Below are 18,105 nucleotides of genomic sequence, written 5' to 3'. Positions count from 1 at the left end.
CTAATATAACACATTAGCCCGATAAGCTCCAGGGAGCCTCCGGGGCTAACCCAGAAAATGGCGTTTCATTACATTCAACGCTGTTTTTTTTTTTATTCTCTTAAAGGTAACCCTATGATTTTTTTACTATTTCTCTAGAAGTGAAAGGGATGAGTCAATACATAATAGAAAGGTAGTAAGTAAAGCAAAAGGGGAGAGTGTTGATAATGCTGTGTGGCAGTAGTACAAACCTCGCACGAGTTATTAGCAATTAATTAAAGAGTCTTTTGCAAATGCTTCCAAGAAACCTCCCATTGCACCACCTGCACCTGACTCACCACATGTTGTCCCAAATGCTTCAACATCTGCAGTTACCTCATCACCATTAATCTCCACTACAGTCAACCCAACACCATCAACATCCACCCAGTTCCTATCATGCACAACCATGCACCACCACCTATTCTATGTAAATAACAATGCACCATCAATCATGATAATAAAGTTAGCAAAAGTATCAGGACTTCTTGTATTAGTGAGTACAAAGAAAATACTGTCAAATTTATGCCATGAAATTGTCAATTTTTCCTCCAGATTTTCATGATGACCGACCCCATATACGAATCAAGTTATCCAACGGGTCTCATCCCCAAAGGGTTCATAAAGCACGTGGTTTTCTGTAGTTAAATCATCCATGGTTTTCTAAACTTGATATAAAGGGGGAAATAAACATGTAACAATACAGCCACATTTTTTTAGTACATTACTGTACTCTAATGCCAAAAACCAGGTCACTCTGTTTACAACAAAATATTGCAATATGAATAACCAAAGAAAAGACCCATTGATGTTAAAAAGGGTACCTGTTTCAGTTTAATTTTCTTTGGTGTTTTGCATGTCATGGTGTCAGTACATACAGTCCTTATCTGCTATTGTTTAAATTTATGAAATACTTAAAAAATCTTAGAACTAATAAGATCTCTGTCAATCAGGTGTGTGTGAGGAGATCTTGTCATTGATGGTGGTAGTCATGCAGGTGTTAAGGGTTCAGCTGGGTCCTGCCCGAGTTGAGGCTACCATACAGACATTCCTTGATGTCTTCACTACCCGACATCACCTTCAGCTAGCCATCAGTGCAGAAAATCCTGCTGCAGTCAGGGTAGTTGACAAGTAAGAGTCATATGTATTTTATACCAAGAGTATAAAGTGTTTGGGATAAGTTAAAGTGCTTTTATGGAATATACAAGAATGGCTTTAGTTCATTTACTCTCTATGATGTGCTGAAATATACAACACAAAGTTTTAAAATGTAGTGTAAGTTTGGGCCATAAATATTTATTTATGTGGTGTATTTTACTACTTATTAGCAATTAATTAAAGAGTCTTCTGCCTTTTGCCTTATAAGGGTCCAGAGTCGCCCTCGCTAGCAGACTGTCCTGTTTTGTCATTGGAGGCTTGGCATTCGTTCTGTATGTCCCGCACACTGGAGTGGAGTAAGGCTGGGACAGTGGTCCAGGTTTGCCTGGGGGTCGAATTTGAGCACCTCAGTGCGTGTTTGTTCGCCCGTGTTATTTCCCGGGATGTTGGCATGGTGCAGCTCCACGTGCAGGTTCCCTCCCTTTTGGCTGCACTGGTTGCTGAGGACTTGCATGCTCATGGCCTGTTGGCGTTAGTTATGGCCTTACCCGGGTCGTGGTGGACCGTCTGCGTCTTTTAGGGGTTCGAGTCCTAGTCTATCTCGACGACTGGCTGGTGTTAGCTCCCAGCCAGTCCGCATGTCTGCTCCCCGGGGATTTGGTTCTTTCCCAACTCGCTGGGTTCGGGTTCTGGTGAACTGGAGGAAGTCCCATCTGGTTCTCTCTCAGGTTTGGCATTGGCTGGGTCTTGTGTGGGACTCTCGGACTGCTTCCTTGTCTCTCCTTCCGTAGTCTCTGCTCCAAGCAACAGCCTGGTGGACTAAACTCTCACAAGTCAGTGAGTTGGGGAGTAGAAGAATTCCCAGAACCCCATCAAGCGGGTATCAAGCAGGTTGTCACTTTTCTTTGTTTAGGGGAGGCACTGGGAGACACAGAAAACCAGCGTTGAATGTAATGAAATGCCATTTTCTGGATGAGCTCCGGCACCCTCAGCAGTTTTTCGCATTGTTTTTTATGCTCGGCCTCAGAACTGAATGCTGTAGTGGTCTTCATGGGAGGTCTGTGGCCCCCGCTCCTCCTCCCGGAGAGGGTGGTGGGCATTCACGGATGATCTGTGCCAGAGCGTTAGTGACGTTTGCTTGATTGCTTGTTTTAGTTTGGGTGTTTTGCCTATCTGTTCGGGTTTTGGTAGCCATTTTTACTATGTGGGGTTTGTTTTGTAACACCTACCTTTCTGGGTGCCACACCCCAGTCTATGGCAGGCATGGAATGCTTCCAAATACATGGGGGTTTCCATAGCCCATTTCTCCTTGTGCCTCTCTGAGGGGGCCAGGTTCTGGCTTGTGGTTCACAGTAGGCAAGAACTCCAATCGACTGATGCCGTGGTCTAATACATACATATCAGCCTGGTAAGCTCTGGGGAGCCTTCGGGGCTCACTTAGAAAAAGGAGTTTCATTACATTCAACGCTGGTTTTTTGGCATTAATTTTAACATCGGCTCTGAACCTATATAAGCATTTTATTATTACAAAAGCAAAGATGAAATCCTAAATTTATTCTTGACAAATCAAGTACAGTAATAACCCTCTCATAATACTGGGTATTGCATTATGTGTGAGCAGTGATTGTCTTGGTTGTAGTTGATGTTGTATCAAATACCCAGTATGGGAGAAATATCTATTCTGTATTGGATGAGATCTGCAGGACACCAAGACTGTGGCCTACAGCTACTGCCACAAGAACATAACCCTACTGCTGCTGTCACAAAGGCTTAGGTCTAAAGCTACTGCCATAAGGGCATATGCCTAGAGCAACTGCCACAAGATCATAGGCCTAAAGCTTCTCCCACAAGGGCATAGACCTACAGTAGCTGCTACTTTGGCGTAAGCCCATTGCTACTACCACAAGGACAGGCCCACAGTTACTGCCCCACAGGCATATGCCCACAGTTACTGCCCCACAGGCATAGGCCCACAGCTATTGTCACAAGGGCATATGCCCACAGTTACTGCCCCACAGGCATATGCCCACAGTTACTGCCCCACAGGCATAGGCCCACAGCTATTGTCACAAGGGCATATGCCCACAGTTACTGCCCTACAGGCATAGGCCCACAGCTATTGTCACAAGGGCATATGCCCACAGTTACTGCCCCACAGGCATAGGTCCACAGCTATTGCCCCACAGGCATAGGCCCACAGCTATTGCCACAAAGCTATAGGCCCATAGCTGTTGCCACAAGGGCATAGGCCAACAGCTACTGCCACAAGAGCATAGGCCTACAGCTACTGCCACAAGAGCATAGGCCTACAGCTACTGCCACAAGAGCATAGGCCAACAGCTACTGCCACAAGAGCATAGGCCTACAGCTACTGCCACAAGAGCATAGGCCTACAGCTACTGCCCCAAGAGCTTAGGCCCCCACAGCTATATAAATATAAGACAACCCACACATGTAAATAACCGAATATGAGGCTGCTGCATTTTATATCCAAATATAGAGGAGCTGCCTTATATGTGCCCATTTCAGACAGCTTATATTTATAACAATAGAAATAGGGGCTATCTCAAAGAAGCCTATTGGTCCATATGAGTGAGATCCTATTTATATAAATATAAATATGAATTGCTTTACATTGGCCTATACCAAGTTAGCTCCAATTTATATTGATATAAATAGGAGCTACTTTGCATGGGTCAATAGGCCTTCTGTAGTTCTTGTATTATTATATTCAAATGATGATTGATTTACCTGGTATTCTTCATTACAACCATGTGGAGTTGTGAAAATCATATGAACATCAATGGTATGCATACCATGTAATGATGACAAAATTTTATACAACGATGATGACCACATTCTCCTAGTAATGTAACCATGAAATGATAGCAATATTTTTGTCATGAGTCAAGGTAAACTCTATCACATCTACATAGAGGTGCAATATCCTCATTTGCATTGTGTGTGTAAAACCCAAACTGTAATAGTTTAAAAACTGCATTACCCTGTGAATCATATGATGAAAACCACTCTTTAAAGGTTAATTACACTAATTACTATCTTGCAGATGAGGAGTCACAATAACGTGGTTGAAATATATTGACCAAACCATACACTAGAATGTGAAGGGACGTTTTGGTCCGTCCTGGACCATTCTCAAGTCGATTGTGAAAATTGACTTGAGAATGGTCCAGGACGGACCGAAACGTCGTCGTCCCTTCACTTTCTAGTGTGTGATTTGATCAGCAACTACTATATATTACTATACTGTATATATTTGTGATTTGATCAGCAATTACTATATATATATTTTCCCCACAAATTATTGTATTAATTTTCTTCAGATTTCTCAAGTTGCTTGAGCTGATAGTGAGTGAGCCAGGGCAGTCCTTTAAGAGATTCATTCCAAATACCATCACACTCTGCATGGATCACATTTATCCTGTTGTGTCTGAACGAGCATCTCCCGAGGTTAAAGGTCCATTGTTTGATCTACTGCGATGCCTTCTTGAACATAATTGGAAGTACTTCTTTAAGTAAGCATGGCATATTGATTTTGTAATGATTTGATAAGCATTGACAATTTCTGTGGCTATGTACTAAATGAATAATCCTCTCAGTAAATGAATAATAATGAATAGATGTACTAAATGAATAATCCTAATTTAAGGATGTCTACTGTGACAAGCAGAGTACATATGAACATCTCGTATTTCATGATTAGAGCTATTTTCTTTTTCCCAGACCATCTGTTCACATATCTCTTGGAGCTGGAAACTGGGATTCTATAGAAAATGAGGCACAGTTCATTCAGATCATGCAGGCTTTTGGTCAGTCCTTCATGCAGCCAGACATCACAATCTTCAAGCACAACCTAGAAGCTCTTGAATCCCTCAATTCCAAATATAAATTGTATCATAAGGTATGTATTATTTTATCTTAATGAAAAGTTAGACACTGAAGTGTTTGCACAGATTTGGCAACTTTTATCACTGTCATCGTTTGATAACAAAGTTCCACCTCCTCCTGTTATTACATCAACTATGACTACTAACTGAATTAAATAGTTTTATTATATTAGTATCACCGTTTGGTATACCTGTAGATCCTGGAAGAACTCAAACTATATTATATTTTGTTAATTAGCTATTTCTTTTGCAAAAGTGTAATGTTGTTATATAATTTATGTAGGTCCCCAGACCTATATTGAAGTATTCTGAGCAAGGCCCTCTCAGTAGCTCCCTTAAGTCTTGATACTTTATTACCCCAGACACTTAAATGTGCACCAAGCTATGAGAGACTTAATAAGCTCCAGAAGGTCAATTATTTTTACCTTATGTTAGATTCAGCTCTGTTTCTGGATCAGTAACCATTTGCAGTTTACGCTTTTCATCTAGACTGCTGGAGATACATTAATCTCTTCTCTCTGATTCAGATACTTATCTCTGTTGGCCAGGTTTGAGAGTTCAGCCTTGGTTTATGGTTTTACTCTCATGCTGTATCCATCCATTGCTTTTCATTTACTTAAAATGGAGGAGTCTCTAAACTATAGCCTGCTAGCCACAGTCAGCCTGCCAAAAGATTTTCTCTTGGCTGTAGCAACTTGAAATACATTTAAATAATTAAAGTAATTACTTCCCTCATTTTCAGACACCTGCATAATGTGCTTGCTAGGGAAAACCCGGTCGGCTCCTTGAAGCTAACTGAACTGATATGTGCTTTATTAGTTGGGGGTCATCCAGTCACTAGGAATCCTTATGCCTACAGGGGACCACTCGCCGGGGTAACAAAAATTGACCGGGCCATAAAGGAGCCTTTTAATCCTCTCGTGCGAAAATTTCAGGGAGTAGAAGCAATCACTCGCCGGGGTAACGAAAATTGACCGGGCCCTAGAGGAGCCTTTTAATCCTCTCGTGCGAAAATTTCAGGGAGTAGAAGCAGGGTGAATGTCACCCTGAGACAAGGGGACAGAGCAACCCTTGAACTTGCACAAGGCGAGATGGGACCCAGAGGACGCATCCATTGCACCAATGAGCCCCAATGGGGTTTTCCAGGGCCTTTAGGCTGAGAGCTAAGGGAAGCCCAGGTAAGGTACTGCTAACCAGTTGGCCCAAACTAACGAGAGAACAACTAAAGCTGAACCCCTGCGATGTGTAAAATCACGAGAACCTAGTTAGGGATCACCAGAATAACAGAGGGTGGACAATGATGAAGGGGGCAGACCCCACACCAGGCAAGAAACAAAAAAAAAAAAATACCACAAGACAGTCACCACACTCTAGGTACAGTGCTGAAACAACCACTGGAGCCGGAGCACACGACCTCAGCCTCTAGCATCAGCTGAAGAACTGATGGTTGATAGGCGGCGCGTAAGGTCTGGGGCTCCGCTTTCCCTCTTCTGGGGAGAGGAGAGCTGCGCAGACAGCGGTGCGGCGACGTGTGACGTCGTGATCGTTTGCTCGTTTCTTTTAGGGGAGTTCTATGCACTTGTTCGGTTTGTGACAGCAATTTTCACCAGAATAGGGGTTTGTTTTGGGACACTTACCTTTCTGGGTACCTGACCCAGTCGATGGCAGACATAGAATGCTTCCAACCACACGGGGGTTTCTATAGGCCATTGCTCCCCATGCCTCTCTGTGGGGGCCAGGTTCTGGCTCGTGGTCCTTGGTAGGGCGTCAGCCAGAAAAATGATCGGATGGATTACGAGAACTTTCAAATCCAGGGATCCCATCACAATGGTTGTACTCTTCAAGTCACTTGTGTTGTCCCGTCTCGAGTACTGCTCGGTACTCACTTCCCCCTTCAGATTGCTGAAATAGAGGGAAGACAGAGAACATACACGGCACGCATAGACGAGATAAAACACCTAAATTATTGGGATCGTCTCAAAGCTCTCCAAATGTACTGTCTAGAAAGGAGATGAGAGAGATACCAAATAATATACACGGAAAATACTGGAGGGCCAAGTCCCAAATCTACACAGTAAAATAACAACATACTGGAGTGAACGATATAGAAAAAAATGCAAGGTTGAACCAGTGAAGAGCAGAGGTGCCATAGGCACAATCAGAGAGCACTGTATAAACATCAGAGGTCCGCGGTTGTTCAACGTCCTCCCAGCGACTATAAGAAATATTGCCGAAACAACCGTGGACATCTTCAAGAGAAAACTGGACTGTTTTCTAAGAGAAGTTCCGGATCAGCCGGGCTGTGGTGGGTATTTGGCCCTGCGGGCCGCTCCAAGCAACAGCCTGGTGGACCAAACTCTCACGAGTCGAGCCTGGCTTGGGGAGTAGAACTCCCAGAACCCCATCAAGCAGGTATCAAGCAGGGCGATAGAACTCCATACACATGACTGATGCCAAAGTCTGACATATGCATATCAGCCTGGATAAGCTCCGGGGAGCCTCTGAGTCTCGCCCAGAAAATGGCGTTTCATTACATTCAACGCTGTTTTTTTTTTTTTTTTTTTTAGCTTATCTCTAATCTCCTGTTTCCTTAGTGAGCCACCTCTGACTCCAGCTAGGTGAGGGTTGGTCTCAGAGGCTTGTTGCATCTTCCCCAGGCTTTACTAGATATTCACTTAGCTCTGGAAGCTATGGAGGGCAAATGATGTACTTCTTTATATGCATCCTGAGATGTATATAGAGTTGTAACTCTTTGTATTCCTCTCTTTATATAGTCATAACATTGTCATTTTCTCATTTTCATCACAGGGAGTATTCCGTAACTCTATGCTGGGACAGTTCATAACCGTTTTGCTGCAAGTTTTGGTTCACCGTTCTCAGGATCTACTGCAGGAAGAGGTAAGATTTCTCTCAATTCACTTGATTTTTATTATTAACAAACATCTGTTTTCTCAAACTGCTAAATTATTTTCAGATTTATATTTTCTCTTCTAATTTTGTCTTTAATCCTTTTACTGTTCCAATCACCATGTACAATTTGTCCCATTTGATGTATTAACTATTTATAGTTAGGCGTACCTCAATGTAGTACTTTTAAATAGCTGTGCAGTTCAAATGTCTACCTTCCTGTTGTGTATATGTTGTTGGTTCCAGAAATCAATGTCCACTTTGCCCAGTTTTTAACCAGACCTCTTGGCTAGTTGACCAGACCTGTCTGGTCAACCAGGGTATTAGAATATGCAGCTCACATCCTGACATATGAATCACAACCTAGTTGATTATGTATCCTTTCAGGGTGTTTATCCAAAAAAAAAATTAGTTCTATTTGAATACTAGGAGAGGTCAGCTAGTTATGTTTAGAGGTAGAGTATTGAAATGTCTTGGTCTCTTAATATTGATAGAATTGTCTCTTAGTGTACCTAGTGCACCTCTGCTTTTCAATGGGGCTGTTTTGTGTCTCCTTACGTTTCGCGTTTCCTTACCTGTCAGTGACAAAGGAGGAGTGAGATCTAGCTTTCTGTGCCCCACCACCTTGCCATGTGTAGGGTGTATCTAAAGTTTTTGCAGATGGTCTTTTCCTTTTCCATTCCATTTTCATGAATTGGACTATTGTCAAAGTGTCCTTCCAGTGGTTCTGCAAGTTGTTTAATCTTCCTGAGGTGGACCTTTTTGTGTCGGCATGTAACCAGTTGCTTTCTCTTGATGTTTTCTGGGGGAAGCCCCTTCGGTTTCCCGGAGCTTATCCAGGCTGATATGCTAATGTCGGACTTTGGCATCAGTCATGTGTATAGGGTTTTATGGGCCTACCGGGGACCACGAGCCAGAACCTGGCCCCCTAAGAGAGGCATGGGAGCAATGGCCTATGAAAACCCCCGTGTGGTTGGAAGCATTATGTCTGCCATCAACAGGGTCAGGCACCCAGAAAGGTAAGCGTCCCAAAACAAACCCCTATTCTGGTGAAAATTGCTACCAAAAGCCGAACAAGTGGATAGAACTCCCCAAAAAGAAACTAGCAAACGAGTATGACATCACATCACACGTCACCTCGCTGCTGTCTGCGCAGCTCCCTCCTTCCCAGGAAGGGGAAGGGGGAGCCCCAGACCCCCGTGCTGGCTATCCACCATCAGTTCTAAGGCTGATGCTAGAGGCAGAGGTCGTGTGCTCTGGCTCCGGTGTTTTTCAGCACTGCTTCGAGTGTGGTGGCTGTCTTCCAGGGGTGCGAGCGCCAGGAGTTATTCTACAGTACTTGGGCTGCATGAGCCTAGGGTTACCTTCCTAGGTGCCTCTGTAAGTACTGCCCTTGGAGCTTGGGGCTACCTTCCACAAGTTCCTTGGGTCTTGCCTCTGCTGCGCTATTTAACTGCTCAGTTTTTCGGCCGCCCTTTGGGTACTTGTGTGTTGTTCACCCTTGTTTACCTTAGGGTAAGAGGCAGTTGCACTGGTGGGGCGCAGAGTGCTGCACAGCTTGTTTTCACTATTCATAGTGGTCGGACCTGTTCCTTGGGGTTTGGTTCCTTTCCTTTTGTGGGGTTTTCTTTTTGTTTTTGCCTTTTGGGGGGGGGTTCTGCCTTGCTTGCCCCTTGGTAGCCGACCTACTACGGTATTCTTCTGGTAGTGCCCCCTGCTAGGTCCCCATGAGTGTACACATTCCTGAGGTTCAGCTTTAGAGAGTTGCTTGGTAGTTTTTGGGCGCCGGTTAGCAGTACCCTGCCTGGGATTCCCTGAGCATGAGTTCCGTCTCAAGACCCTGGGAAACCCCACGGGGGTATATGGGTCCGATGGATGTAACCCCGGAGTCCCCCCCCCCTCCTCGCTTCGTGCGAGTTCGAGGGTTGATCAGTCCCCTTGTCTCAGGGTCACCCTCATGGTTTTTGCCTCCATCACGCTGCCTGTTGGCTCGGCGACATTTTCGACCCAAAATCCTGTGAGTTCTGTTGCTGGTGACTCAGTTTACCCAGTCTAATGATGATCTTCTACGGGTACAGGCGGCACAGGCATTGCATGGGCGCTTTAGGTTTTTGCAACACGCTCGGTTGGTTGCTCACCCGAATGCCTCGAGGCTGCCTTGTTTTGCTTATAGGGACCCGGACTTTGGGGTGGGGGTCGCTTCGACCTTGGTTCCGTCCGCATCGTCCTTCCCCTGTTGTGGTTCGTTCTGGTCCTCACCTTTCTTCCCTGCTTCAGGACCTGAAACGTCTGAGGTGAAACGTCTCGTCCAGAAAATGGCGTTTCATTACATTCAACACTGGTTTTTTGTGTGCATTGAGATAATTATTGTACACAAAATAAAACATTTCAAGGGTTGAACATTAGCTTCACATTTCTAATGAGATAACCCATAATATTTTGAACTCTTGAAAAAAAATTATGTTTTACTGTTTTGTTACATTGCACTGATATTACCAAAATTTATTTGAAATAAAAAGTATCTTTGAATCTTCTCTTCCAACAGATAACAATCACAGTATACAATATGGCATCAGTGGATTTCACCACGTTTTTTGCAGCATTTGTGCCCCACTTTCTTCAGAATATGGATGGTCTTGATAATGATCAAAGAACTACTCTGAAACAAAACTTCAAAACGGATACAGTAAGTTTCCATGTCTATGTGTTTGTAACATAAACAATCTTCAACAACTGCAATAATTTTTGTTACATTTTTGGCTTTGGCATTGGTCATTTGATGCATAAAACTACACAGGATCACATTGTGATCACAATGATGCAAATTATAAATGCAAACAATGCAGATTTTGGATGCATTGGTGTTTTACTATTGTTAACACTATCGCACGCCGGGCATGCACGCCGCCAACTTAGAGGTCACGCCCCCGGCATGCAGGTGAGCATGCGAGCAAGCGCGAGGTGACACTGAAATGTGTATACTCGTTTCAGTTTTCTCACCTTAATTCTCGTGCTACGTCGTTTGTTTTGGTATCATTGTGTTCGCAACAAAATTCCCTTCAGGTGTATATGCATAAAATGTACAAAAGCCTGGCGTGACTCCCAGCAGTAAAGCCTAAAGTCGGCAAAAGTTACCAGCGAGCGCACAAAATCAGTAAAATATGTTTACTCGTTTCAGTTTTCTCACCTTAATTCTCGTGCTACATCGTTCATTTTGGTATCATTGTATTCACAATTAAATTCCCTGCAGGTGTATATGCATATAATGCACACCGGCATGATTCCCTGCAGGAAAGCCTAAAGTTACTCGTAAACGAACACCAATTGGCACACCACAACCTAATGTGTATACTCGTTCAGTTTGATAATATCAATTTTCGTGTTACGTCTTTCATTTTGTTATCAAATTGTTCGCAATATAACGGCGCATATTTTAAAACTAGTCCCATAATAATAGAGCAATAACTGGAATTTTAACAAATATTTTAATTTTGTATGCTCATCATCACAAAATTATTTATATCTTTCCAGTGTTCTGATATAAATTTTTGGTCCTTTGATACCAAAATTCTTTCATTTTGGTATCAAGTTGTTCACAATGTAAAGGTGCGCATTTTAAAACTAGTCCCAAAATAATAGCACGATAAATAGAATTTTAACAAATATTTTACAATTTTGACCATAAACATATTTATAATCTTTTAAGTGTTCTGACACCAGGTTTCATGTTATATCTTTCATTTTTGGTATCAAATTGTGTGCACTCTAAGGGCGCTTATTTTGAAACTATCTCGAAGTCGATTGGATTAAAAATGAATTTTATACCAATATTTTTGTATTGGACGCAAGCGCTGTCCACGGCTAGGGCTCAAGAGAAAATAGTGGACATGACCGTCGTCCACAGCCATCAATAGTGTTAATAGCAAACTTTTTACTATTTTTGCTCAGGTTTTGCAATACTAATCACAGCGGACAACACTATGCGTAAGAATTTTATTTTTTCCCTTTTATGATTGTTAAAATGTGGTCCCTGGTAAAAAGAAAAATAATACAAAATTCATAGGTGACATATTTTGGCCATAACAGTGCTAGGAAGTCTGGCAAGATTAAGGTACTGAGTGGGTATGCGTCCAGGGCCGATCTTCTCCACCCGAGCTGTCAGGCGAGAGCTGCCACAAAGATATTATTTCCTAATTATTTTAACGACTGATTTTTTTCTGTTTTCTGAGGGGAGCCACTACGGCTCCCTGGAGCTTATTGGGCTAATAAATGTTATATTAACCTGGGACATTAGCTATGGAGTTCAGACCTACCAGCACCAGAACCTGGCCCCTTCAGAGAGGTTTCAGGGAGTAATGACCCTGGAAAACCCCCTTGTGGTTGGGAGGTTATACCATTGCTCCCTGAAACCTCTCTGAAGGGGCCAGGTTCAGGCTCATGGTCCCTGGTAGGTCTGAACTCCATAGCTAATGTCCTGGTCTAATATAACATACATTAGCCTGATGAGCTCCAGGGAGCCACGGAGGCTCCCAAGCCTTCTTTGGAGGCTTGACCAAGCTTCTTTATCTGGTTACTTTCCCATATTTATGACCAGTTGGCAAATTTTTTCTGATCCTGCCTCTTTACTGTATCTGTTTGTTTTCTCATCTTCTGGCCAAGGTTCATTATATGATTACTTCATCTTTTTTAGAATACTGAATAGGAAAATTGGGTTACATCTTAAAACACTATACTTCTTTATTTTTAACAGGACCTTCCAACTTTTACACAAAATGTGCAGAGGTTCATCAATGATCTCCGATACTACCGTACCTGCAATGCTAGTCTACCACCAGGCACTGTAAAGTTATAGTACACTTATTTTGTATGGCTCAATCATAAGGATTGTGTCAAGATTTGCACTGTTGTTTTGATTGAAAGACAAATATGTTCAAATTTATTTGAGAAGAAGTAGTGCTCTGTTACCAATCCTTTGATCCACTGTGTGGAACTAATAGTCAGTCAGTGAGCAAAACAAAGGCTTCACATAGATCTAAAACATTATGCATATCATCATCATATCCATATTCATTATCTCCTCTCAAGATATATTGCTACTACAGTTGCAGTTATCCATATACACAATTCAGTGTTGTCACTCATTTATTCATCACCACATCATCATCTGGCGAGTCATTCCTTGTTGCTTTGTTCAGGTGGATTATTTAATAATGTAGCCTCTTTCATATCAACAGAAGAATTATTACTTTTGTGGCAGGTTTCAACACTACAAACATTACCAAAGTGACTATACTTTGCAGTAAACTCATCGTTGTTCAGGTTCCATATTTGATTGAGATTTCAGAATGACTGGTTGCTTCCGGACACCAATAGTAACTAGTTATTTGTCACCTGGCCATTTGAAACCAGAGTTGTACATTATGTCTAAACCATATTCCATTCATGGTCAAATGTGTGAAATAGGTACATTAAGTCCACATTAACAAATTTAGTAGAAAAATACTAATCCTCAACTCAAGTTAGACAAAATGAATCAAGGCTTCCACACTGCTTTAAATTATAATTTACTGCATTTTCTTTGTTGTCCATTTTAAAAGATATACTTAAAACCCTTAAATTGCTCATGCAACTCTCAAATGAAAATAGTCAGTGCACCTAGTCCCAGTGGGAGATTAATGTGCCATGCAATATTCAAAAGTCCTACAGATTGTATTTTGACATCATTCAACACTAAAGACCTCTAGCAGTTGTTTCCTATATTGGAACAAAATTGTGAAAGCTTTAACTTCCATTTTGGGAATTACAAGTAATGTAGTAAAAAAAATGGCACAAGTTAGGTGCATCACAATCCATTTTCTGATGTCAATAATGCCAAACCATTGATGCCAAACAAAATTTCAAGGACTTTTATGAAGACCTAGAAGATATTAATGATGATAAAAACTTTCAAATTTGACATTTTCAACCTTTCCTCACATCACTATTGCCAAATTAAATGATAAATTTTTTCCAATCATCAGAAAGAAATGTTTATTGATATCAAGAATTTTTTTTATGTACAACTGAAAATTTACCAACTTCAGTGTGTGCAGTTTGAGGGTTTTAAAACGACGTGTAAATTATATCGGGTCATAGTATAATTTCACATTTTAATTACAAATTTAGATATCATATATCAGTAGAATGCAACCTTGCTTTGGCAAATCACCTGATGCAGGGCACACTTTGCAGGTCATATTTACTCACCCACTTCACCAAACAAATGTCTGGTAAAGTGAATGGTGTGCTTATTTGCTTAGAATGCCGAGCCAGAGTTCATAGACCTCGGGAAATATTGATGGGCCTGGTTCATTTATACCATTTTGGGGTCATGACCCTACCTTTAAAAAATTAGATTTAATCCTTAGACAGCGGTTATCATCAATTGTTGATTCACTGGTTAATGCAGTTATCATATGAATATTTAAAAAAATGTCTGGGTTTTACATGTATGATACAAATATGGATATAATAGGTCTATGTGGATGTAATGGCATCTACCTTGACCCACAAAAAAATCCTGCCACCATTTCATAGTCTGAATCCGGTTATTGTCATGAATGTTACTAGGGAAATGCGGTCATCATATAATGATTTAAATAATTATTGTCTGAGTTTTGCATGTATGATGCAAATATGGATATAAAAGCTCTTTTTGGATGTAAATAAAACAAAACAAGTGATAAAACAACTGGCGAAACAGATAATAAATCGGGTAGAGCCAGCAAAGGTGAGCACCAGACGTTGACAAGTGCCAGACGCAGACTTACAGAGCACTTCCACCCAGTGAAACAATAAATATTTACTTATCTTCATGTTTTTCTTATATTCTGCATACAAATTAATAATTCTATAATAACAAATCTTTTTTGGACTTAATTTTTTGTGCATAGACAAATATGACCATTCCTCCATAGCCGCTGTCTAAGGGTTAAGGGTCTGATCCTTAGAAATACTGACAGAGTGAAATTTCTATACACTCAAGTTTTCCAGATAGTTGTCCATCATAAGATAAGCTGAAATTAAACTTTGTTTAGTGAAATTTGCTCATACATACAGTTTGGGAAATAGTTTAAGAATGGTAACTTGTTTAATAATTCTTTGATTACATTAAAAGATATGTAGATAAATGAAACATTAGGAGAAACTGGCATAGCAATGTATTTTTGTCATAAAAAAATTACATCATGCAAATGCCTCTGGAAGGCTGCAACAAACCAGGCATGGGGGTCTCATATAATTTGCCATATTGAGGTTGCACTGTAATGTGTCTGACAGCCAATTTAAGGTAATTGGAAACTTAAGGCTTCGACTCCTAGTTTGTATTAAACATTTTCTAGTGATTTCTTCTTACTGTTCACAATATTAAAGGGTATATTGCAAATTTCATGTGGTCACAGTTAATGGGATGTACCCATCTTACTACTTTACTTCATTTATAAAATATTTATGGCTATGATAATTGCTGTCATCTTTTATTATTTCCAGCATGTATGCTTTCTGTTATTTTTGTTTTGTTTTGTTTAATTTAATTAAAGATCAGCTGTTGGTAAGAGTATCCCTCTGTCATATCTTTGTTGTCACTGTTTTCTGTCTAGACCCTTAAACATGTGCATGTCACCTTGCTAATGTAACCCATCACCTCTGACACTACCTTTGTCTGTATGTTTTTTTCTACCAACTGTTTGCTGTCAACATCTGTCTGTATTCTACTACACGTACTAGGTTTTCACCCGAGCCTTAGGTTCCTTTTTACTAAGACTGTGGTACTTGTCAATAATTAGGGAAAAGCCCGAGTCTGTGATCATTGAACCATGTGATACATATGTGCTTAAGTTTTGTGGACCAATGTACAATCATGTCTGGTGTTCCAACACAGATTGTAATGTCACTACCAAAACTTTGTTCAAAATATTTAATTTTGTCAGGTTCCCCATACTTATGAAAAACTCTTGGTTGTGACATTTTTGGAATGTCATTTTGTGTGATTGTGCAACTTGGGTATTTGAGATTTTTATGTAACTCTTCAAACATGAATATTAGGTTTAACTGTAAATTTCTGCAATTTCTTTTTTCTTATTACATTCTTATCTTAAGCATTCCATTAGTAATTTCACTACTATTGATTAGTTAAGTAAATTAATCATTTTACATTAAATAATCTAGTAATAATTATGTTAAATTATACTCTTTACCAGACTAGTGATAACTTGATGGGTAAGATAAACATTGACTGAGGCGCTTCTGCCACAGAAGATATATGATCATAATTGATTGGAAATTATGTTAACAATAAAACAACACATCATTGAACAATCATTGTAAATTAAATTCACTAAGACTTATAAGATCAAAAATATAATACTGTACATGTGACTAAGATATAATATGCAGTTACACTTGTTGAATTAACACTGCTCACCATGAATAACATATTTTATATCTGCTTAGCTGATGGGCATTCTGGCTAGCCACTGCTCATGGTAATTTTTGTTTTTAAGATATTTTCAACACATTACGTTGCACATTCCAGTACCAAGTTATTGGGTAGACATTCCTTCAGCTTTTTTATGTATATTCTTTAAATTTTAATTAAAGAGCCAACATTTTTCATACACAAATGGCTGATGAGAAAATCTGTAAAATTTAACATGAAGGCTGAGATAGCACTTGGGCAACAGAAAATTGATCCATGTCCAATGAAATGGTGAATGTGTTACGAGAAGTTGAAGCAATTAGTACTGTAAGTGACTTTTCATTGCCAGTTTTGGGTACATTAATTTGCATTTGCCTTTTGGTTTCCATGGTCTATTCTTCGGAAACGATTTCAAACATATATGCTCTTCATAAATAATAGTGTATGTAAAATTAAACTTTTCTATATTTTCATAAAAAAAAAAAATATTTCTGTGCAGTTTATTGAACTGTTTTGCCTGCAAAATTCATATTAATTAAAATACCAATTTAGGCCTCAATATTTTAAATTTGCTTCAGATTTTATATATAACTACCAAGAGTACGCATGATTTTTTGGTATCTTTCATATTATGAAATTTGATATATGAAATAACTATTAGCACTAATTGCCAGATATGATTTTATCCTTTTTGTAATATATATTTTGTATGATACAAATGCCTGTTGGATCAAGACACACTGGTATTTTTCATTGTTAACATATATCAAAGAATTTTCTTCTCAGCCATTTCTTTTGGTAATTGAGTTTTAAAGATCTGGTTGTTGCCAAAGACGCATCTTTTAATATTAGCACTGTAAACATACAAATGTTTTCTTTTCTCATAAAACAGTAAACTGCTTAATTGTTTAAATATACTTTTACTTTTGTCATGACAATCTGGAACATTCTTGATGAACAGAACTGCAGTTTAGTAGATAATTACCTTTCACAAAAAAAAAAAAAAAAAGTAAGTAAATATAATTTGAGACATCATTTGATCCAGAGGAAGTATTCTTAAATATCTTATTAGTGTGCCATTAGTATTTAAAAAAAATTAGTGCTAAACATTCCTGCCTGTTGAACCTAAGGATTAAAGTGAGGCAATGGAAAGCAAGTTGTACTTATATTTTTCATATCACTCTGCGAGCATGGTGAGTACCGTATTTGCCGGCGTAAAAGACGCACCCTTGCATAAGATGCACTCTCACATAGGACACACCCCTATTTTACAAGGATATGATGTGGGAAAAACTATTTAAAATATATTATCATACATTTATTTAAAATATAAGTAGATTTTGTACTCCAACTCCTCCTACTTCTAAGATCAGCTGTATAGTTCTTTATATTTTGGCCAAGAGAATCGCTATACAGGATGTGAAACTTGTATGTCTGGATATGATGTTTTGTGTTGCCACATCAGGACACTCCCTCCCTATCTGGCTCGCTGGCGTCGTGAGGAGACTTGGTGGGCAGCTGCCAGTGTGTGATGTTCCATAGGTCAGTCCTCTGTCCTTTTGAAGCCTTATGCTCCTGCTGCTGTCTTTACCAATTTTGCCAGAAATCTTTTTTTCCTTTTCCTTTTCATTTTTCTTCCCCTTTCTAATTGTCATTTCCTGCCGACCTTTTGTCAGTCTTGATTTTCTTTGTCAGTTTTGATTTCTTGATGTCTTTTTT

General features: G+C 40.0%; 1 protein-coding gene across 1 annotated transcript in view; it reads left to right on the top strand.

Moving 5' to 3' along the window:
• The window catches only part of ebo (ellipsoid body open), a 57,965-nt gene extending 40,666 nt beyond the window's left edge, over positions 1-17,299 (top strand). The window contains exons 18-23 of the mRNA XM_045743307.2: positions 972-1,149; positions 4,461-4,652; positions 4,861-5,038; positions 7,833-7,922; positions 10,477-10,617; positions 12,682-17,299. Coding sequence (XP_045599263.1) covers positions 972-1,149; positions 4,461-4,652; positions 4,861-5,038; positions 7,833-7,922; positions 10,477-10,617; positions 12,682-12,783 — 881 coding nt within the window. The 3' untranslated portion in view covers positions 12,784-17,299. The remainder of the gene's footprint in view (positions 1-971; positions 1,150-4,460; positions 4,653-4,860; positions 5,039-7,832; positions 7,923-10,476; positions 10,618-12,681) is intronic.
• The last annotated feature ends 806 nt before the right edge of the window (positions 17,300-18,105 follow it).

Source organism: Procambarus clarkii, chromosome 31, assembly GCF_040958095.1.
Source record: "Procambarus clarkii isolate CNS0578487 chromosome 31, FALCON_Pclarkii_2.0, whole genome shotgun sequence".
NCBI lineage: Eukaryota > Metazoa > Arthropoda > Malacostraca > Decapoda > Cambaridae > Procambarus > Procambarus clarkii.
Note: the sequence above shows the minus strand (reverse complement) of the source record. Positions and strands in the feature narration are given on the sequence as shown.